This window comes from Sarcophilus harrisii, chromosome 3 (assembly GCF_902635505.1).
Source record: "Sarcophilus harrisii chromosome 3, mSarHar1.11, whole genome shotgun sequence".
In the NCBI taxonomy this organism is placed as follows: Eukaryota; Metazoa; Chordata; class Mammalia; order Dasyuromorphia; family Dasyuridae; genus Sarcophilus; species Sarcophilus harrisii.
This window is the reverse complement of record NC_045428.1, coordinates 346,097,088-346,122,366: the sequence shown is the minus strand read 5'-3', so window position 1 is coordinate 346,122,366 and position 25,279 is coordinate 346,097,088. Positions and strand designations below refer to the sequence as shown.

General features: G+C 31.6%; 1 protein-coding gene across 1 annotated transcript in view; it reads left to right on the top strand.

Moving 5' to 3' along the window:
- Positions 1–25,279, top strand: part of LRP1B (LDL receptor related protein 1B) — a 2,378,573-nt gene that overhangs the window by 2,044,120 nt on the left and 309,174 nt on the right. Inside the window, exon 60 of the mRNA XM_031963676.1 lies at positions 15,860–16,059. Coding sequence (XP_031819536.1) covers positions 15,860–16,059 — 200 coding nt within the window. The remainder of the gene's footprint in view (positions 1–15,859; positions 16,060–25,279) is intronic.

The window sequence follows — 25,279 nt, the reverse complement described above, 5'->3', positions numbered from 1 at the left end:
ATAATAATTGTCCTGCATTTGATAATTTTGCCCAAACACCTCCCTTCTTCATGTTTTCTCTCCTCGTTATTTCCCAACATATGATTCTCTTCCATTTGTCCCCTTACTAGTACATTCTGGGTTTTTTGTTACTAATTCTCAAAAATGTAGGTGTTCCCTAACCTCTCTTATGAATCTTCCTTTTGCCCTCTCTTCCTTGCAAATATAATCCATTAAGATTACTTCAATTATCATATCTATATAGATGACTCTGATAGACAGCATGACATATTAGACAGTTGGGTGGCTTCGAACTGAGGAAAATCTGGATTCAAACCTTCTCTCCAACATAAACATTTCATCAAAATGGAGAAAATAGCATGTTGTCTCCTAGGGTTGATGAAAATATCATACAAAATAAAGTGTTTAGCATAATGTCTGGCACATAATAAGAACTATATAAACCTCAGTCATTACTATTACTTAATTACACATAAAAAGTGCCATTCAATTTAATTATTAAGCAATTATTTAATGCCTACTATGTTCTTAGAATACAAAGACAAAAGATACTTAGAACAAAGTGTTAACTCAGTGGAACTGATGAGATGATGGTTCTCTAGTTCACATATATACTTAGTACTTAGCATAGTGATGTAATGATGCTCTAGTTCACACATACATAGTATGCTGTAATGATGTAATTGTAATAGGGTTTTTAAGGGGTAAGAAGAACTGGAAATGAGACATTCCATTTTTGACCATCCTCCTGGTGGCTCTCCTACATCCTGGACTCCTCCACTAAGATCAAGACTGGGCCTGAATAAAGACTCTAGACTCTATTCCTGATCATTCTTGTGGTATCTATCCTGCTGAGACCAATACACATTCAAAGGACCTCCAGAAAGCAAACATTACACTTCTAATTTATATTCTTGAATCTAAAGAAACAGCATCAGAGATTGAAATCTGAGAGGGACCTCAAAATATTTTAATATAACTTTCTTCTAATATGGAAACAATACAACAAAAGTAAAATGAAAATAATAATAATAACAACAATAATAATAAATTTATAATAGACTACTACTTATAGAGTGCTTTAAGATTTACAAAATGCTTGAAAATAATTTCATTTGATCCTCAAAAAAAAATACTAGAAATGGGTGCTATTGTCATGCCCATTTTGCAATAAAGGAACTGAGTTATACAGAGATTAAGTGACTTGCCAGAGTCATATAGCCAGTAATTATGTGATGCTGTATTTGTACTCAGGTTTTCCTTACTCTAGATCTAGATCTGTATCCACTAAACCACTCGTCAAATTTCACTCTTATACCTCCAATCTACTACTGCCAGTATAATATTTCTTATTAAAAAATATAGTTGTATCAATCTACTGCACAAAAAATCCCATTGTCTACTTAAGTAGAGTTCAAACTATTTTGCATGGTGTTGTCCTCCAGAGTAAGGTATCACACTGCGTTTCTAGGCTTATCTTATCTTTCATATTACTCTATTAATTGCTCTCTTTTATGCTTTAGCAAAATTGGAAGATTCTCGATCACCCAAAGCACTTTTTTTCATTGTTCATAGTGGCGTCCTCTGTTCTTCTTCAGCTATTGAAATCAAAACCATTCTTTAAAGCTCAACAGTAGTACTATTTTTGGGGGGGAAGAATTCCCTTTCCCTTTCAATATTAAATAAAACTTTATTTTGCATCTCTTTTATCCTGTTTTTATATTTTTTATCAAATCAAGTATAAGTTTTATAAGGTTAAGAACTACATGTTATGGGGCAACTAGATGGCGCAGTAGTTAGAACACCAAAAGGCAGGATGACCTGAGTTCAAATCTGGCCTCAGACACTTAACACTTCCTAGCTGTGTGACCCTGGGCAAGTCACTTAACCCCAATTGCCTCAGGGAGAAAAAAAAACATATCACGTTTAACATATATTGGATTATTTGCCATCTAAGGGAGGTAGTGGGGGAAGGGAAGGAGAAAAAAATGGAATACAAGGTTTTTCAATGGTGAATGATGAAAACTATCTATGCATACATTTTGAAAATAAAAAGCTTTAAAATACCAAAAAAAAAAAAAAAAACTAATCAAAGTTATCCAAAGGACATTTAGGGATGAAAAGTGGAAGGAGGAAAGAAAATACATGAAAATGAAAAATTATAAAGAATTTATAATAAACTGTTCTCCATCTAGATCAATTAAGTCATCATAGTCATAATAGTCCTATATGTAATTTATGAAGAAGTGGGTATGGCACTGAATAAAATAAATGAGAATAGAAGATAGACTGAAACAAATACACATACAAGAAGTCTGTGAAAAATCAACACAATTTCAAAATCACTTAGAACTCAATTTTTAAGGATTTCTAAAAGAATGGAGCATGCTAAAAGTATACAATTACTATTATTTAATAGAAAAACAACCAAAATAATATTGATGACTACAGCACTACAGTTTTATGTTCCATCATTCCAACAAAAGTTTTATGAGAATAATTGATAAGCATATGCAGAATATCTGTAATGAATTTATGAGAAGGAAACAGGCAGACTTTCAAAACAATATTGTGCATCATACATAATTTTTAGCATCATATAATTGATTGAAAGTTGTAAGAAATATACTCAGAACTTAGCACAGTGTCTGGCACATAGTGGGTACTTAAATACTTATTGATAAAAAAAAACTATGTTCCATTTTAATTTTAAATTTCATCTAGCACCTCATATAATGTTCTGCATGATAATTGCTCAATAACTATAACTTTAAATTACCAAAAAAAATAAATTATATTGTATGCTTTTACTGTTGATCATCTGTATCCAATGGATACACTTGACCATTTATATCCAATTTAGTATATATTTTCTTAAGGGTCACCCAAAATGATCTCCAAAGATGACTATAGTGAAATTTGAATCCTTTGGAATTGTTTAATCTGACCTGGATTTTTAAATAATCGTAATATATTAAATAGTAAAATAATATAACTTGGATGACTCATTGATGCTTTTCTTTGATGACTCAGTTTTAGTATCATTTGGGGCCTTATTATCATAATTATAGAAATGAAGTAAAAATGAAAACAAGGATACCAATTAAAAGCAAGTTACAAAATGGACAGAACAAATCTTGTCCCATAAACAGTAATTACCCCAAGAATGAGAAAGTTATGAATGGATGCTACTTATACTGATTATTTGTATATCAGTGAAAAAAATCAGTGAAATTATGGAACTATTCAAGGTAGGACAATATTTCATTAAGATAACTTATTTTAAAATTATATTAATGATACAACTTAAGTTTTAAGAATCATTTAGACAAGAAAGGTCACAATATATTCTTTTCTCACTTTTATTTAAAAAGAAAAGCAAACTTTTATTGAAGTTGTAAAACTAGCTTAAAAGAGTTTTAAGGAATTTTTAACAGTAGGCTTTTTAAAACATTCATTCTCTGATATATTTTTGTAATCAGTATTTACATTTATGACATATTTATGACTATATAAACAAATATACAAAGAATTATTTTAAATACAAATATTATTTTTAATATAACATATAACTTTGTATTCTGAATATTAGCTAGAATACATATAAACATATTTTGGATATTCAAAAGAAGGATGCATAAAACCAAGATGCCTTTACTATTGTCATGGAAAAATAATCAATGATGGAAGAAGAAGATAATGATGATTTTGGAAAGCACTTGGTCTGAAACGCAGATATGCTAACTTGTAAAGTATGTTATATTCCTGATCCCTATTTTATATATATATAACTTCGCATGTATTCCAAATACAAAAATTTAAACCAACAAATTAATAAGATATACTTCCTTGCTTTGCTCATATTATAAATAATCCATCACAGAATTGTTTTAAATTATAGAATTTTAAGTATATTAAAATACTATTCGAGTGACCCAAAAGTTGACCTATATGTAGTTTTCAAATAATATATCTTTTATTTGTAGCAAGATATACCAATACTGGCAAGAGCATAAAAAGAGAATCTGGTAGGATGTTTTTTGGGTTTGTTGAATATTAGTTTATAACTACTACTCCAGTGCTGTTGTTATTGAAAGGAGAGTCATTTGGCCAATGCCATGAGATATTTTTGACTATGTCTATGTGTCATTATTACTCCACTCATAAATATAGTCAAATATCTGGTTTACATGATTTTTTCCCTCTACTTAACTAGATAAATAAATAAAATCACAATAAATTAGACTTAAATGAAATCTTGGAGAAGTTAATTGATATTCTATACTTCTATTTTATTTAAAAGAATTTGGAAGCTCACAGAGATTTAATGCACCTACCAATGGCATATAAATAATATTTTCAAACTAGTATTTGAAAGCAAATCTTCATTTTCCTGGTTCTTTATTTTTCTACTCTGCTGAATTTGTATAGATTACAACTGTTAAAGGACTATTAAATTTCATATGGGCAACACATTTCTCCAGCAAGCAAAAAACAAAACAACAAAAAATAAAAAATAAACAAACCAAAAAATCCAGAACATTTTTCTTTGATAACAACATGATTTTCATTCTCTTTAAATGGCTCCTAACCTTCTTCTTTGGTAAAGACAATTTTTTTTTATTACAGCTTTTTATCAACAGAACATATGCATAAGTAATTTTTCAACATCGTCCCTTGCAATCACTTCTATTCCAACTTTTTCCTTCCTTCTCTCCACCCACTCCCTAGATGGCAGGTAGTCTCATACATGTTAAACATGTTAGAGTATATCTTAAATACAACATATGTGTACATATTTATAGTTATCTTGTTGCACAAGAAAAATCAGATTTAGAAAGGTAAAAATAACCTGGGAAGAAAAATAAAAATACAAGTAGTCCACATTCGTTTCCCAGTGTTCTTTCTCTGAGTGCAACTGGTTCTGTTCATCACTGATCAATTGAAACTGAATTGGATCTTCTCATTGCCAAAGAAATCCACTTCCATCAGAATTGATCCTCATAAAGTATTGTTGTTGAAGTGTATAATGATCTCCTGGTTCTGCTCATTTCACTTAGCATCAGTTCATGGAAGTCTCTCCAATCCTCTCTGTATTCATTCTGCTGGTATTTCTTACAGAACAATAATATTCCATAACATTCATATACCACAATTTATTCAGCCATTCTCCAATTGATGGGCATCCACTCAGTTCCAGTTCCTTGCTATTACATAAAGGGCTTCCACAAACATTTTTGCACATGTGAGTCCCTTTCCCGTCTTTAATATCTCTTTGTGATATAAGCCCAGTATAACACTGCTGGGCCAAAGGGTAAGCACAGTTTGATAACTCTTTGAGCATAGTTCCAAATTGCTCTCCAGAATGGTTGGATCCATTCACAGTTCCATCAACAATGTATCAGTGTCCCTGTTTTCCCGCATCCCCTCCAACATTTGTCATTATCTTTTCCTGCCATCTTAGCCAATCTGACAGGTGTGTAGTGGTATCTCAGAATTGTCTTAATTTGCATTTCTGTGATCAATAATGATTTGGAACACCTTTTCATATGAGTAGAAATAGTTTCAACCTTATCATCTGAAAATTGTCCATATCCTTTGACCAACTTATCAATTGAAGAATGGCTTGATTTCTTATAAATTAGAGTCAATTCTCTATATATATTTGGAAATGAGGCCTTTATGAGAACATTTAATTGTAAAAATGTTTTCCCAATTTATTGCTTCCCTTCTAATCTTGTCTGTATTGGTTTTCTTTATACAAAAGCTTTTTAACTTGATGTAATCAAAATTTTCTATTTTGTGATCAATAATGATCTCTAGTTCTTCCTTGGTCACAAATTCCTTCCTCCTCCACAAGTCTGAGAGGTAAACTATCCTATGTTCTTCTAATTTATTTATATTCTCATTCTTTCTGCCTTGGTCATGAACCCATTTTGATCTTATCTTCGTGTATGATGTTAAGTGTGGGTCCATGCCTACTTTCTGCCATACTAATTTCCAGTTTTCCCAGAAGTTTTTGTCAAATAGTGAATTCTTATCCCAAAAGTTGGGGTCTTTGGGTTTGTCAAATACTAGATTGCTATAGTTATTGACTATTTTGTGGTAAGGACCAATTATTAAAGTATATCTGCTACATTGATTAATGAATACAATTACCTCTTCTATAAGCAGATAAGAAGAGATTCATCCATCTATGAAAGTATTCTCTCCTTTTGTAAGAAACCATGAGTCTCAAGCTCTATCATGTTAACTTGTAAGGTTAAAACAATAAATGATTACCATACATGCAAACTTAGTTTTTGTATCTTTTAGACCTATCCAGGTAGTTACCTTTTCTATTCTCATTTTCAGTGAAAGAAAATCATATAAGAGAGCAAGAAGAGATTAATTGCAAATTGAGAAAACAAATAATTATAGATGGATGGTACTGTCTAAATTTGCTTTTTTTCCAATAAAGAAAAAAATTAAAATGCAAAAAACCCTTCTTTTTCCTTGATCTATTTTCATTCATTCTGGCAAAATACACTCTATTGAACTATAAAAGGCATCCTAGCATTCACAAAACTGAACAGCCTGTTGTTATGGTTACAAACTGAGATTCTTTTACATATCTTGTTTACACTTATTCATAACTTACAAAGAATGTATTGTGACTGAGTTTCTTTCTACATAATCTTAGGTGAACCTTAACAGATGAGCAAAAAATTTCAGATCATTCATTTCAGAGTTTTGATTTGGATATTTTATAAAATAATTATCTTTGTGTTTAACCAATTAGTTTAAGCATTATATAAGAAGATAATTTAAAAAGAACTCAGCTACAATTTAGACGTTATGGTTAGATACTGACAGTATCTATCTCTATATCTGTGTATGTATATATATATATATGTGTGTGTGTGTGTGTGTGTTTATCATTACTCTTCAAAGAAAATTTATTAAGATTTATTAAGAAAAAATTAATGAGTTAAGCCTAAATAATATTTGAAGAAGAAATTGCAAACTAACAGAATCCCAGAATTCTAAATAACTTCAGAGATCATGTAGTCTAATCTTTTACTCAAAGCATTAATCTCCTCCACAATCTTTCTGACAAATGGCCTTATAGTTTTTACATTAAAACTTCCAGGATTAGGGAGCTCACTTTCTCCTCAGAAAATTCATTCCAGTTTTGGAGAGGCTAATCTTAGGAAATGCTTTATAATGGAGGCACCTAGGTGGCACAGTGGATAGAGCACCAGCCCTGACATCAGGAGGACCTGAGTTCAAATCTGCTCTCAGACAAACTTAATACTACCTAGCTATGTGATCCTGGGCAAGTCACTTAACCCCAATTGCCTCAGCAAAAAAAGAAGGAAAAAAAAGAAAGTGTTTATATTAATACATATCTTGTTTCCCTACAGATTCCATTTGTTAGTCTTTGTCCTATACTTTAAGGTCAAGCAGACTAAATCTGATTTCTCTTCTATATGACAACATTTAAATATTTGAACACAAAGATCTTAATCTCTCCTAATTTTCATCCTCTACAGACTAAACATGTCCAGATGCTTCAGTCTGTCTTCTTATGGTATGATTTAAAATTCCTTCATTCTTTTGATCATCCTCAGAAGGATTTATTCATCTGGTTAATATCCTTTGTTAAATATCCTCCCAAATTAAACAAAGTTATATGGTCTGGTACCAAAATCTCTCTTGTTCTAAATGCTACTTCTGTTACTTTAGTCTATTATTCAGCTTATTTGATATCATAGTACTAACTTATATTGAGTTTGAAACCTAACATAAAATTCACATTTAACAAGTCGTATTTGTCCTAAACTTATCTAACTGATCTTTTGAACTTGCATCCTAATCGTTTTCAGATTACTTATAAACCACTGTTCTAGTCTTTTTAGATTCTTTTAGTATGGCTTCTGTCATCTAAGCCATCCAACAGTAAGAAGATGAGTATGCTTTTTTTTTTCTTCACATATCATTAGTAATTGATAGAAATAGATATAGATATCCAGAACATAGACAATGAAGGAACCTTGCACATACCAAATCTTGTCCACAAATTAAAAAAAAACACTACAGGCAAGTTGATATCGATCTTTTAATAGGCATTCTTTGAACTTCATTATTCAGTATTTTTGGAATTCATCTCAAGATACCATCACCCAATCTAAATCTCTTAATTAGAGAAAAGGACATCATATAGAACTGCTTAAGTATGTGATATTGAATATAACTTTTGTAGAAATTCTGATAAAAGTAGAGAATGATTTGGCTAAATATAGTTATGGGATGTTTTTAGAGTAGGGAAATTAAATTTGAATTGTACCTAGCATGGAAAGATTTTAATATGTACATGAGATATCTCTTTTTTGGTCAGTTAAAATTTACGAAGTTATATTATTTGGCAAACATGATACTAAGCACTGGGAATTCAAAGAAATGGAAAAAAAAGAAAACATAATAAGTTTTACTCTCAGGAAGCTCAAGATCTAATGGGGGAGCCAAAGCATGGTGTGGGGAAGACTGGAAAATAGTTTTTCAGAAGGTTATTTTGAGGAAAGCAAGGGAGGTTAATTGATGAAAATGAGAAGAAAAAGAATTCTAGGCATGGAGGTCAACCAGTAAAAATGCTCAGAGGCAATAAATAGACTATACCATGCAAGAAGCAGCAAAGACACCATTTTCAAAAGTTTGCAGTGTATATAGAGGGAAATAAAGCATAAAGAGGTCAGAGAGATGGAAAGGGCCAGGTTATGAAGAATCTTAGAAACCAAATAGAGAATTTTATACTTGATCTTGAAGATAATAGGGAACCATTAGAATTAATGAAATAGAGGATGAGGCATTGGTCTGTCCTACAGAGTATAAAGATCTGTTTAACAGCTAAATGTTGGATGGAATGGATAGGGGAAAAATAAAGTTAGTATAGCAAACAAGCAGGCTATTACAACGTATGAGTTGATGAGGTACTACAGTGGAAGGTGACAGTGTCAGAGGGAACACATATTAGAAATATTTTTAAAGTAGAAATGGGACAAGTGATTAGATAAAAAGAAGGTTAGAAAGAGAGAGGAATAAATAATGACAATGTGGTTGACTGGAAAGTTGGGGATATCCTTCCATTTAAGAAGTTGTCAGAAAGATAGAAGGTTTAGAGAGGAAGGAATATAATGAGTTCAGTTTTGAAAAGGTTAAGTTTAAGACATCCAGTTTATGGTGAATATTAGACAATTGATGGTTTGATATTGGAGGTCTATAGAGAAGTAAGAGCTGGACAAGCAAATCTGAGAATCATCTGCATAGAGATTATCATTGAAATATGGGAGCTGATGAGATGAACAAGTAAAGTAGTATAGATGGAAAGGAGAGAAGGGTCCATGACAGATCAATTTAGACAGACTGAACAGGATGAGCAAAATTATAAAAGTGGAAATGAAACATATACTTACATGTTTCAGAACCATTAGTAGACTGTCCTGACTTCAGGGTAGACTTAAGTACAGAAATGAGCTTTCTATATGATAATGTATGATAATGCATATAACTAAAATTCTCTGGAACTCAATTTTTCTCATTCATAAAATGAAAACATTTCTTGGTGATTACTAAGTTCCTTCTATACTGATGATTCTTTGAGCAGTGGAAAATATGTCAAAGATGAAAATAGGCCAGATTTTAGAGTGTGCAAATGCCAGTCAAATATCTTTAAACTTAATATTGATTTCTGACCTAAAGTCTTTGCTTTTTGTGTAGATATTATCAATGTATTTGACAGTCTATTAAAGTCTAAGAATTCCTTATCAGCATAATGATTTTTTAAATGAATAAAGGAAAATGCATAGATTTACAAATAAAATGAACTATATATCTTTTTTTTAAGTTAACCAACACCAGATTAAAAACTCTTATTCTAGTCTGTCCTAAATAATTTTGTTATTGTTTAGCTATTTCAGTCATGTCAAATGCTTTATGATTCCATCTGTGTTTTTCTTGGTAAAGATATTGCAAGAGTTTTCCATTTCTTTCTCTAGATGAGGAAACTAAGGCAAATAAGGTTAGGTGACAAGGGCCAGGGTTACCAGATAATATTTGAATTTGAACACATGTCTTCATGACTTCAGGCTTGGTGAGCTATACACTATTCTATATAGTTGTCTGATCTTAAATAATACTATTTGATCATTTTTTCAAAAATAAATAAACAAATAAATGAAGACAAAGAAACCTCCAGGTTTGTTTGGAATGGCACTGTATCTTGACTTGTGACCTGTGATCTGCTAACAACTGCATGATCTCAGGCAACTTTTTTCACTCCTCTAGGTCTCAGTTTCCTCATCTATATGAAGGGATTAGACTAGCTCTAAGATTCTTTGTGAAGACCTGTGAAGACTCCTACTAAGGAAAGTGGGAATTTATTATTATCTGGTCTTGAAAGAGCTCAACCAAATTGGGTTCTAACACCTGTTTAGTTTTAAACATTTCTTCTCCAGTCTCATTTTGCAAATCCTACCCATTCTTCAAAAAGACCTAGGCCTCGGTGTGTTCTTCCCTGACTAATACACTTAAAAATGAAACTCTCCCTTATCTGAATTCCTGCAGCATTTACATTCCTTACATTTTCCTTTATGCTTTTAAATATCCACATGTCTAAATTGCAAAGATTGCTAAGGGTAGAGATTATGTTTTCATATATACATACGTATGCATTAATGTATATATATATATATATATATATATACACACATATGTAAGTATTGTATATATGTATGTACCTTAAAATGTTCAAGAGAGAACATAGAGAAACTACTCAATAAATATTTGCTAATTGACTGATTTATAAGGGTTGCATTGGACCCATTATTGCATTAGTATAGTAAACTCTTGAATAGGGAAGCTTTCTCTGCCAATTTATTGTCTTACAAATTTGGCCAAAGCACTCAGAGACAGCTTAAACTAAAATCTTCCTAATTTCCAGACCAGTACTGCAATTCTTGTACCTTGCCTACCACATTGATTCAAAGGATGGGTAATTGGGAGATACTGTAAGTACTTGAATCACAGAAAAATTTAATGAAAGTTGCTTTGGGGAAGATTCATTTAGTGGGATGGGAGAAAGGGGGATCAATTTTTGTAAGCTGTTGGAGAGAAACGGATATGGATTTTCAAAGAAAAAAATGAATAATATATAATTGAGTGAGTTACAAGAACTGAGTGCAGCTTGACTATGTAATCCTGAGTCTTTAAAACCATTTATTGTCTTTAATTTCAATATTATATAATACGAAATATAATACTTATACTGATTTTTTCCACAAAAAGAATATAAGGAAAAATTTTTAAATCATGAAGTATAAGTTATATATAGTGGTCTATTATAATTTAAGCAATGAGAGAGATGAATTAAAAATGAGCCCAAGATTTCTACCCTGAGTTACTAAAGAAATACCAGTGATAGAAATGGTGTTGCAAATGGAAATAGTTTCATCGCATTAAAATATATGGGGTTTTAGATATAACTTTTAAATGAATGAAGTGGGGATGGGAAAATGGAAATACCAAAGATGTTGACTTGCCGAATACTTGAAGGAAGTAGCAATGTAGGTAGTAATTAAAAATTAACATTAAAATAGATGTAAGAATGTCATACCAGAAAGAGAAAAGTAGAATGCCAAGAATAGAGACTTGATGGTCATCCATTTTGGTCAGTATGAACAAAAATAAAAGTCCATGAAAAAAGAAAGAACTGGCTAAAAAGAGAGAGACAGAGAAACAGAGAGACAGAGAGACAGAAACAGAGAGGAGAGACAGAGAGAGACAGAGACAGAGAGAGAGAAATCAAGATGGTCTCGCATCATGGAAGCCATGGTGGAAAGAGTTTTAAGTGGGAGGGGATGGTCACCTGAAGCAAATTTCACAACAGAAGAAATTGTTCTCTTGATAAAGAGGGGAAAATATGTATATGGCAAAGAAGAGCCTTAAAAATTGGAGCAGACATTTAAAAGATTCTTGATAAACTCAAGGAGAACCCAGAGTAAATGTTAGAGTTGGAATAGGAATTCAAACTTTCAGGAAGTTGGTCAGACAAATATTTCTGCTTTCATCCAGTTATTTTGGTGTCAGTAGACACAGATTGAAAACAGTGTAGTCACATTATGTCAGTAGACACAAATTAATGATGTTTCTATCGAACATATAAGCATATTAACGTGAAGCAAGTTTGAGCTCCTGTCCCAACATTTGCTCAGTGTTCTACTTGAGTCTATCAATTCTTGATGTCTATTACAATTTTTTTAAATGCAAAATATTCCATTTTATCTTGGATGTACTCTGCCTAATTTTGTTAGTGAAACTAGATTTTTGATATGTTCAAATTTTAAGTTGGTTAATTTAGTTTTTTATGGTTTACTTTTTGGAAAATGGCTTTTATAAAAGAAAGAATAATGGAGAAGACTCATTTTATTTCTTTTTTATTTGTTCATTGACATGATATGATAGTATGACTATATAACCATTTGCAATTCATTTACTATTTTTAATGACTTCAGAAATATGTTTTGCAGAGTTAATTTTTAAAATAGAGTGTGCCTGCTTCAAACATGTGTCTATATAGACCATTTTTAAGTGTCCTATATAACATATCAGAATAGTTTCCAAAAATATCCCTAATAATTAATAAAATGTTATTTTAAATACTTTAACAATTCCTATTGGCTTAATGCTTTTTAAAAGAAATTTTATATTAAACATAAAAATTGCCCACAGTGTGATCAGGGTAAGAGAAGTTGATATAATATACAAATATACATTATTATATTATATTTAATGTTAACAAAATATATAAATACTAGTAGTTTTACATGATATATATACATATATGAATAACAATAATAACAATAGTAAGTTTTTATTGTGTATACCATGCATCAGACATTTTGCTAAGTGCTTTATAATTATCTCACTTGGTCATCCTCACAATAATCCTGGGAGTTGGGTGCTATTATAATCAGCATTTGTAGATGAAGAAACTAAGGAGAAAAGATTAAATGACTACATCAGTATCACACAACTAGAAAGATTCTGAGACATATTGGCATATTGATGTCATCTATATCCTTGCAATTCCTAACAATTTAAGATTCAAAGCATTTCAAGGAAAGAATGTGTTTTTGCATCTGAGCTAGATCAATTACTGTTAGTAGAGAAAGCATTCTCTCAACTAAGCAAACAATATGTAACTACTCAATTCAATTCATTTCAATTTCACAAACTTTTATCTACTACATATACTACATATCTACTACATAACAATTGCTGTGCACTGTGGATAAAAAAAATCAAAACAAGAAATACTATAAGTTTGGATCTCAAAGAACTTATAATTTCATAAGGAGATCACATATACAAAATTAATTATGATTCAAATACATGATGGGAAAGGAGAGAAAGATGGAGAATAATTAAGGTCCAAGTTAAATAGAATATAGAATGTTTGAAAGGGAGTAAGGTTGCCTAAAGCTACAAAGGTGACATGGAATCAGATTATAGGTAATCAGCAATGCCAACCTGAAATATTTCTTGTTCCAGAGACTTATGGGTCCATTTAGGAATTTTGAATAAGGAGGTGATATGTTTAATACAGACAGTATGAAACAGTGGAAAGTATACTTAATTTGGATTTAAAAACCTGGATTCAAATCTCAGCACTGCCTCTTACTACCCTAAAGCTATTCCAATGATGTGTGCACTCTGTTAGATTCTATTAATGTTAAAAAAAATTGTAGAAATATTGAGTCAGAGCTTTAGGAAGAGATGATCAATGTTTTGTATGTTTTTATAGTTGAGATAACTGAAACTCAAGAGTTTTGAGTTCAGAATGAGTGGAATTATATTTGTTATCTGAATACTAATCTGGATCAAATTTTGAGACAAATTAGAAACAGGATAATAACTCAAAACCATCAGCAAAATATTAACTCATAAAGAGATTATAATCTGTACACCAATCCCAGTGAAATCACAGTCCCTTGGGGAAGAATTGAAAGAAATTATTAACATCTGTGGAAATGTGTGATAGTGCTAGCTTGGATCAGAGACAATTGTCTAAAGGATAGAGATCGAAGACCTCCTGCACTCAAGGATAAGTAAAATCAGAAATAGAAATTTTGCTCTTCAAGTTTTTGGTAACTTTAGTCTTAAAGGTCTTTAATTCTTACATCTACATCAGTGCAAATAAAGCATCTACCTTTTTTTTTTCTTTTCCTCATTAGAGAGTAAAATATTTCTTTATTCTTTCTCCTATCGTTTCTTATAGCTCTTCATGTGTTTAAAAACTTTTGTTTAATATTCTTTTGGAGAAAGAAACTCTTGCAAAATTACTTTGAGTCCTCCTAATTGGTAGGTAGCCTATGCTATAGCTTTTTCTTGGGAAAGTCTCAAACTTGTCTGACTCAATTCCACTCTTCTCTCCTTTTTCTACTCCACTCTCAAAGCAGAAATAAAAATGACGCTTGCAGCATAAGTTGATTCTGTTATGATCTTTTTTTCTTAAGCAAGTCGTCCTTGTGGCCTCAATGTATTTTTCCTCTCTTGCAAGATCAGACTTAAATTAGAACCAAATATTTTTAAATTTATTTTTTCTAGTTAAAAGTGTACATTTATTTTTAAAACACCAAAATGGACTTTTTAAACCCCTAATTTTATAGTATTTTAAATTTGGACCCTTTTGTTAACATAGCCTTTAAAATAAATATTTTATTATGAATATTTTAATATGGAATTAAGGATATTATAAATGGATTTTAATCATGTATAATGGTTTCCCGATACTTCCACTGTTGAACTCTTCTGAATTTGTAACTGCAAGAAGTATTAGCTAAAATGCTTACTTTTTAAAAAGAGGAAGAAGGCTAATTTGCAGTTGCTGAATACAGTTGGCTAGCATGAAACTTTTTAACTGCTTAGTTAAGTGACTAAAAAAAAAAAGACTTGGGAAATACAAAGCATAAATCTTTTCTCCCATTTTCTTTATGGAAATTATGAGAAAATATTTGCCTTCCATTCATTTTTTTTTGAAACTTTGCTATTTACTTTGTAATTGGATTAAATAATTTTAATTTTAACATTTTAAGTGCCCAATTTTTGGAAGGAACTTTGTTAAGTGATGGCAAAACAAAAGGAAAAAAATGTCCTTGTCTATAAATACATGACATTCTACAGAATAGAATGGTTAAACTTTCAACAGGGTAATCTAATGGGGAGAAATGTTACTCTCTAAGAAGAGTAATAATAAATAATAATAATAATAATAATAAATGCTTTTGGACTTAGAAGACCTGGATTTGAATCCCATATGTTCTTATTAATTGTGTAATCTTGAGTAAGTTAATTCATCTCTCGAGGAGATCATCTCCAAAATTAAATGGTTGTTTGGTTGCACCAAATAGTTGGTGCAAAGTGTAATATGTGTGTGCCAATTATATATGTCCTGTCTTTGTAGTTTTTATCTTCTGTAATTTTGTACTCTCCAAGAAGGCAGCATACTGTAAATAAATTTTTATCTAAGTTTTAAATGTTGAAAAATAAGAATAAATGTGGCACATCAACATTATAATAAAAACTCAAAGATACAGGAGAGGGGACATAGGGCTCCTACTATGTTCTAAGCATTGGGATAAATACTTATTATAAATTTTATCTCATTTGATCTAATTGTCATCAAAGAATGTTTTCCAGCACCTCTTTCATACTGAGATGTTTAAAAATTAATTTGAAAACTGCTAAGTAAATAAATAAAATTTGCTTGGGTGTTGAAGCTTGAGCTTCTGTAAACAGAATAATCATTGATTTTCTTTTCTAGGTATTTGTACTGGATTGACTGCTGCGAATATCCTCACATTGGCCGAGTTGGGATGGATGGAACGAATCAGAGTGTTGTCATAGAAACAAAGATTTCTAGACCTATGGCACTTACAATAGATTATGTCAATAGTAGGCTGTACTGGGCTGATGAGAATCATATCGAATTTAGCAACATGGACGGCTCACATAGACACAAAGGTTGGTCCAATCATCCAAGAATTTACTATTTTTATCTCAAAGATGCATAAAATTAATTTTAAAGATACACAATTTTATTTAATATAATTTTCCTCCTTTTAAAATATATTTCAACTTAATGTTTCATTATTCACTTTAATTGTAATTCTATATGGATAAATTTAGAATTAATACAGCATAGATTAATCTGACAAACTAAGATAATTTATGAGCATAAGATAACTGAACTATATTTCATTATTTTTTCCTTTACTATGAGACTTTCTGTTATTTCTAATAGTCACTGAAATTTTCAATTCACTTAGTGAATTGAATATACAGATAATTGAATAATACAGATAAAGATGTGTACAATACTTACAAAGTCATTACTAAGTAATTTGAGGAAAGTTTACTAATAATTAGGAAGGGACAGTGGTTCAAGAAATATAGGAAATATTACTTGACCTGAACTTGAAAGGAACCTAAGGATTCCAGTAGTTAGAAGTGAAAGGAGAGAATATTCCTTACATTGGGGATAGTCTGTATAAAATCAGACAGGAGTGAAATGAAATGAAACATAAAAACTAACAAAAATAGATTGGTTTTTCTGGAGAGCATTGTGCATGGAGAAGGGGAAAGGATAACAACTCAATCTGAAATTCAAGATGTCTCAAAGTTTTAGTACATTTTTAAACCAAAAATTGCACTAAGAGCATGGTTCATTCATCATAGGTTGAAATCCCATAGTGAAGGCTTCACAGAAAAGTGTCTTTTTCTAGAGGTAACAGGTGTCCATTAAAACTTTTTGAAGGTGTGGTGACACAATCGGACTTATCACTTTGTAATATCATTTTGGTATCTCTGTAAAGGATAAACTGAAGAAGATTAAGAGATAGGAAGTTCAATTAGGAAAGTATTTTAGTAGTCCCATTGAGATGTAATGAGAGCTTACAATGTGGAGAGAGTTATGAGTAAAAAGAAGGGGATGGATTTAAGAGATGTGGAGTTGGAAACAGACCAGACATGAAGTGACAAAGAAGGAAATTTTTAATGATTAGGGTTAGAAACCGAGGTGATAAGAAAGCAGAAATAGAGAACACAGGGAGTTTAATGGTTTTCAGGAATGATTATGACTTATGTCTTGGGCAGGATGAATTTTGCAATTCTTAGTAAATGAGATATTTATCAAATGATTTATTGATTTATGGGACTAGACATAAGATAAGAATGGTCAGACAGTAGATCTGGGGATCATCAGCAAAGAGATAACAGTAGATTCTAAATAAACTGATTAGAACTTTTAATAAAATGGAAGGCTCAAGTTAGATGTGTGAGGCACATCCACCCACAGTATGAAGGAGAGTAATCATGATCTCGAAAAAATGACAGAAAAGGGTTGGATTAATGAGGAGATTTAAGATATAAATATTGAGATGAATGATTATGGCATATGTATATTACTAAATCTTAAATGATAAACAAGCACTTATATCTAGTCCTAGTCTAGGGTTGGATGAGATAATCTCTTAAAATCACCTCCAATTATAATATCCTCTGCTTACTTACAAAGAACTCATTGTATTTAAGTTGAGTTGTATAGCAATTATATATCTAAGGATTTAGTTCATACACAATCATACCATGATTGTTCTTAGGGTTTAGATGTTTGATGTATTTACATATATGTGAATGAACATATAAATACATATTCATGGATAATATCATGAATAGGCAGAATATGTGATCATCTGTATAGTGCTATTTAAGGAGAGGCCTACTCCTATTTAAAAGTATGTATTTTATTCTTCTATTACAAAAGCCTAAAAATATTGAAGTGGAGCTGTGTTTATCTAAATTGCTATATCTAGGCATCTGTTCCTAGAATACAGCTATATCACAAAAGGGTAATGTATTAATCTCCTAAAACCTTAGGAAGCATTAGTTACTAAATTTCTACAGTGTGGGGGGGATTACACTGTAAGTTTGGTATGTCTATAGAAGAAGCCCTTTGTAAGCCTTAAGGTATAATATACATAACTTTTATGGAGGAAGAAGAGTTCAGAGAGGGAAAAGAACCATTTTGAAATAGTCTACAATTCCTATGGGAGAACTGGCCCTTATAAAAAAGTTGAAGATTCATGCCTAAGGTAGCCAAGGAACAGGACATATTGGAACCCCAGGCAAAGGAATACTGGGGAAATGTTTACCAATTTTATCTAAAGCCAGACTAACTCTCATTCTCTTCCTTCTTCCCTCCCCTTCTCTCTTCTTCCTTCCCTATCTCTTTCTCTCCCTCTCTCCCTCTCCATCTCTCTCTTCTCCCTCTCCCCCCCACCCTCTCTCCCGCTGTCCCTTTCCCTCTTCCTCTTTCCCCCGTCTCTTTGTCTGGCTTTCTGTGTGTGTGTCTCTCTCTTCCTCCCCTTCCTATATACTTGTATCTATGTATGTATAGTACATATGCATATATGCACACATGTTTATATATGCACATATAAATATATGTGTGTACACATTTCTTATATACATTTATATACCTTCCATATATACATCTTTATCTTTTCTAAGTACATATGTATTATGGGAGGATACAAGATAACTTTTGAATATACCAAGCAGCAGCAATGTACTTGATAATATAATGTGGTTATATAAGGAACAGCATTCCAATTTTGGAGATAAAGATACTCATTAGTATGCAATTTAAGAGTGAGGATTATTTTTAAAAGATCACATTAAGATTTTAATTACACTAAAAGTAATGTTGACTAATTGAAATGCTACTTAGAATTCAGTTCTTATATCTCTAAAAAATCAATAACAGAATGTTCTACAACATTCTTATATGATTTAATTAAAAGTTACATTATGTCCACCAGTATTTTTTCTTATTCTCTCATGAACTTGTCTTGATTCAGCGTCTGAAGTAAAACAAAAGATTGTTAATAACATAATGATAAAAATTAAAAGTAGTGGAATATTATATTCTTTTAAATTTGTATTATCCACAGTATATGATTTTTTCATAAGTGAACATGTAAAGATATTTGAAAGGCAGTATTTCAGTGTTAATTAGTAATTAAGTCCTTTGCATTCTTTCAAATAAAAATGAAACTGGATCATTGCTAATGTCATTATTGCTCTGAGCACATATTGCTTTGTTGATTTGGGGCAGGGGTGTTCTTTTGGAGTTGAGGGGCTGGGGAGGAAGCAATTGATCAAATGTGAAGTGTCATCAGTGTAGTGAGCTATTGAGGACACTTCTGCCAGAATGAAGAGTGTCATCTGTTCTGAAACTCATAACTTTGAACATTTCCTCAGAAGCTGAAAAGTTACATGCCCTCACAAGGGTTACCTAGCTAGTATGTGTCTCACTGAACCTAAGTCTTTGTAATTCTAAATCTAATGCTCTACATACTGTTGTCTCCTTCATCTAAGTTTGGCAACAGCTAAGATTAACACAATAAAAATTGTATTAAATTACTCTGAGATAATATAACTTTATAAAAACAAGCAGCTTCTGTGTTAAAAAGTCCAAAGGGATATCAAGTAGGTTGTCATCTCATCTAAACCTTCCTTTGTATCCCTAAAATCCAAATATTCACATCATAATCCACTTTCTTTTTATTCATCATCAATATCTAAGACTTGACACTTTGGTGACCCCTTTTGATTTCTAGTCATCACTTTTATTAATCTGTTTTTAGAGAGCAGCTCTGTCTCTCAAGAGAATATAAGCCTTATTCTTTCATCTTGCCCTGACCCTTAAAAACAATACCCACATACTTACTTGGGGAGTATTTCCAAAAGTTTAATCAGTACATAAATAAGAGTTTATTAAGTGCCTGCTGTATACCAGGTACTGCAGATATGATATTTATATATATATATATATATATATATATATATATATATATATATATATATATATATATACATAAATATATATATATATATATATGTTCTTAAGAAACCTACATTTTAATGTAGGAGAGATCACACATACATGTAGAAGTTTATAAAGAATAGATATAAAGAAAACAAATACAAATAAGGACAAGGTAATTAAATGTAAGGCAGTTTGGGAATGAAGACACTCCTTTTGGAGACTTTAGGAAATCCTTCATGTAGAATGTGTTGCTTGAGTCATATCTTGAAAGAAGAGAATGATATTGAGGGAGTACATTTCAGGCATGGGGGATAGTCAACTCAAAGACACTGAGAGGGAAGATGGAACACAAATAAGAAACAGAGAAAATGTCATTTTGGTCTAACTTTAGGACTTGGAAAGGATACATGTTTGGAGAATGTCCAATGAGACTAAAAAACAAAAAAAACCTGAGGTCAGACTGAGAAAGGTTTTAAAAGTTAAACCAAGGGGTTTATATTTTATCCTAATAGAATAAACAATAGGAAGCCACTAGAATTTATTGAGAAACAAATAAGTGACATGGTCATGATTACACTTACACAAAATCACTTCAGCAGCAGTGCATTGGATGAAAAGTAATAGGGAGAGTCTTAAGGCAGAGAAACCTTTTAGGAGATTGCAACAATAATCCAGATATATATTTATTGATTTAATAGGAAGCACTTTAGTATGTTGATATTTCTGTGCCTGAAATCTCACTAATACTTATATTGATGATTTCAGCGAAAAACACAATTCATTTATACCTTATTCTGTGCCACACTTTTTCCTTGTTTCTGCATATTATCCACAGTGAGATGTACTTGACATTCTGGTAAATATGTGTGTGTATATATATAAACATATTTATACATATGTATATATGTACAGATATAGGTATATAGATATATGTAAATGGCTTTTGCATAGATTCTAATAAACCATGTTGGCTATGCTTTGATAAAGGTATGCCTTCAGGTTATAGTTGGGTGTGGAGCTATAGACATCACCCAAGGATAGACCCACCAAGGATTCACCCACCCGTGAATCCACAGCACAGTCTGGAAAATATGGTATTGATAGTGTTGTTTTTCCCTATGTGGATAGCTAGATTGTGTGATTATGAGAGGATGATGTGGAAGGATTACATTTCTGGCATGGGGCACAGTTTATGCAAATGCATGGAAATGAAAGATGGAATAGAAATGAGGGATAGAGAAAATATCACTTTGGTCCAATTGCTGAGTATGTGAGAGAAGCATTAAAATAACCATTGAAAAACTAGCAACAAAGTGCAAAACTTAAGGATGTATAAAAACTAAGAGAAATTATTTTTTTAAAGTATTTTTTTTCTAGCTTGCTTAGTTGACCATTTTTCTCAAATTTATTTGGGATCATCTGGTTCTAATCCAACTAGCCTGAATGCTAGATAAATTTATAGGAAACTCTTTAATATATCTTCCATTTACAAAGGTTATTACCTCATTGACTTTAAAAACTTAACTATTTTTCCAGGTGTGGGACACTAGAACTAGTGCAGATATCACCTTATTCCTATATACATACATATATTACTTTCAGTGAATTCTAATACACCATTACTTTTTCTCAATATGGTTCCTTTCCAGACCAAAATTACCCCTAAATCTTACCTCCAGTTTCTTGTTTCTAGGTCTTTCTAAATCTGTTTGATAGAAGCCCTGAGATATCAAAGCATGCCTTAGGGGCAATAAATAATGAATAAACATTCCTGGCCCAAGTGTGTTGAAGTTGTTGATTCAGCCTTACACTTTCCTCCCCAATTCCCATCCAGCTCCTTTTCTGAGAAGGTGAACACTTTGAGAGCAGAAACTCATTGTTTTTAACTTTCTTTTTTGACTTCAGCACTTACCACAGTGCATGTGATAAAAAAGGCACTTTTTTATAAATGCTAATTAATTGACAGACTACAATGACAATTAGATTTTTTTTTTAATTTCTAAAACATAGACTAAATACTATAGTGTCACATTTGTGACATTTGTTCTTTCTCATTAGAAATATTATGAGAATCCCTATACTTTTGCCCACCTGCATTTTGGATTTCCTTCACAGGCTAATTGTACAATATTTCAGAGTCTGATTCTTTTTGTACAGCAAAATAACGGTTTGGTCATGTATACTTATTGTGTATCTAATTTATATTTTAATATATTTAACATCTACTGGTCAGCCTGCCATCTGGGGGAGGGGGTGGGGGGATAGAGAGGAAAAATTGGAACAAAAGGTTTGGCAATTGTCAATGCTGTAAAGTTACCCATACTTATAACCTGTAAATAAAAGGCTATTAAATTAAAAAAATATATATTATGAGAGTAGGTAGCAGAAGTGCCATTACTTCCACTTGATAGTGATACAAATTAAGTGATACAAAAAAAAAACTTTCCAAAGAAAGTTATTTGGAAGGGACCTCAGAATGTATCTACTCATTTTTTAAAAACATCTCTAGTGAAGAAAACCCTTAGTCAGCCCATTCATTAAACCTGTATGCCTCACTGGGTATTTTATTTTATGTTCTAAACGTTGAACTGCATCTGCTTCTGAAATATGTACCTATTGGTATTAGTACTGACTTCTGGAACCAAATAGACAATGTAAGTAGAGGATGTTTAATTCCTCTTACGGGAGACAGCCCTTGAATATTTTAAAATTGTAATCATTTATTTCAAGTTTTTTGAGAAACTTGATTCTCCCTACTAATAAAATCAGTATATGTCACCAAAATTATTTATACACCAGACTCTAAGGCAATGTCTTAAAATTTCTTTTTTTAACTACCCATTATATAGTTTTTGGGTAGAGGATGACAACATATTAACTTCTACATTAACAGTTTAGACAAAGGAATTTATTTGGCAATATTTGGCCCATGTATTCCAAGATGTACAATACCAAATGTAGCTCAACCTGGGGTTCTCATGTTTTATGAGTGAATCTATTTATAGTTTTATAATGGTAACATTCTCTAATCATTCTTTTGAGTGAGGGGAACAGAAGTTAGAAATTCTCAGTCTGAGATCATGTACACATACACACATACACAGACATATATGTAAAAGCTCATATATTTTTTGTAGACACGTATGTACATGTGTGTGTGTTTCCATTTTGAAAAAGTTAAGTTAATACAATCAAACAAAATCTTGTCAGTTTAGTACAAAATTATTTGTTAATTTGTCTTGAAATTGATTTGATCAGTTGCTAAAATTCTCCCCAAACATGTATAAATATCTCCTGAACTTTTATTTTTATATACTAAGATAATTAAGAGTAGCAAACAACTAGTTTTCAGAATAGTGGTCCTGCACACTGGAGAAAAGAGAGAATAAATTACCAATATCTTCTTGTACTTTACAAAAAGAAGAAAAGCAAAGAAAAAAGAAATTGTGCATTCAGGGCTTTCACAGTTTTACTTTTACATTTTGGAAGGAATTTAAGGATTAAAGCCAGAGAAGGGACAGGGAAAGAGTTGTGGCAAAGAGAAGCATGTCTTCCCTAGGAAGACTGATGAAAAATCCGTTAAGTGCTTTATCAGGTATATGCCAATATTTGAATGCAAAACAGTAATTACTTGGTAGTTACTAATGAGCTACTAATTGTAATCAGTGGTTTTCCTACTTTGCCCAAACTCTTCAAAATCAAGAAGGGGGATTTGGAAAGGCAATGGGGACAGAAGTCCTTTCAATGATAGAGAGGAGCCAAAGTCTTTCTTCTTGACCTGTCTTTTTAATCAAAGAATGCTAGGTTATAATGAGAAGATATAAAGTACAGTAGCTTTAAATCTTGATCTATTAATTAGGCAGGTGTGTGATTTTGAGGCAGGTATTTAACATAGTTTTAGCAGAAAGAATACCAGATTTGGAATTGAAAGGCTTGATTTTTAAGACCTACCTTTGTCACACATTCTTTCTAATGTTGGGCCAATTGACCTGTTTCACAAATAGAAGTCAAAGTGCTGATATTTATTCTTAAAATCTCAGTTCTCTCTATGTGACAGATTTGCTTATAGCTACAATATATGGCCAAGAAGAAATTAAGCTGACTAAATAGACCAGGATGACAAGAAAGCCATAATTACTTTGAAAGGAAACTTAAGCTGCCTTGAGATAGACAGCTGGGGGAAAATGTCTACTTAAGAAAGTACATAATGATTTAATGTTACAGGTAGATGTTATGTTTGCTAGTTCCAATACTGAGTAAATCACAGGCCTATAATAAGATCTCTAAATCTTATTCAATAATGTATGCCACCAGGTTCTCAAAAGTTAAATGTGTGCAGAGTGAACAACAAACATAATGAATTCTTGAAGTGTCCTGGACTTTAAATACTTCCCAAGATTTTAATCTATACTAAATGTCTCACATAAAGTCACAGAGAAAATTTCTGTATTAGGTTTTTATGTTAATGAAAAAGAAATTGAATGTGAGAAAATCCCATTAAATTAATATTTGGCATCAGCTACTCATAACTAATACAGGAAATTTAGACAATAATTGGTTTACCTTAATCTTTGGTCATATCATTGTGGTTACAATTTGTTCATCTGTTCATCTTATTCTTAGGTCATATCATTGTGGTTGCAATGACATAGTTATAAAGGGGGTCGGGGTAAATGTGAATAAAGACCAATAATAATAGTGAGTGAAGAGAAGGAAGAATACATTTGCCATGTGTTTTGCACGTTTGATATATTAAGTCTTTTCAGTATACTCTTTTGTATATTACTGAGTGATTTAACTTTGCATAGAATCGATTGGTCATGCAGATACCTTTAGCCAATCTACTGTAAAGAATATACCTTTATAACTGGTAATTTTCCTCAGCATTAATAACTAGGTCAGAATTCTAAATCATAGCTTATCCCTGAACTGTCACTTTGGTGACAAGTATTTTAAAATGTCATGCAACATAGTCATATCCATGGCTTTTTTTCACTTAAGGAATTAATGTTCACAAAGCCATGGAATCCAAAGGGCTGTGTATAGAAATGTTAACAATGTATTGAAGTTCCACTGCCTGTTTATTGTGTTAAGAAATCATTGTATGGAGCCAGGGGCAGTTGGATGTTTAGATTTATAAATATAAATCTTAACCCATGTGGTGATAGGCTAATTAATGTTGAAAAAAGAATCCAGATCTCAGCATGTCACTAGTGAAAAGGCATAAAACACTTTTAAATGTTTTTGTTCTGAGGGGAAGAAACAATGGGGAAAAAAAGAGATTGTTTTGCATTTATGTATCCTGATAAATCAATAGCTGCCAGTGGTAGGATCTTTAGAAAGCCTAAATAT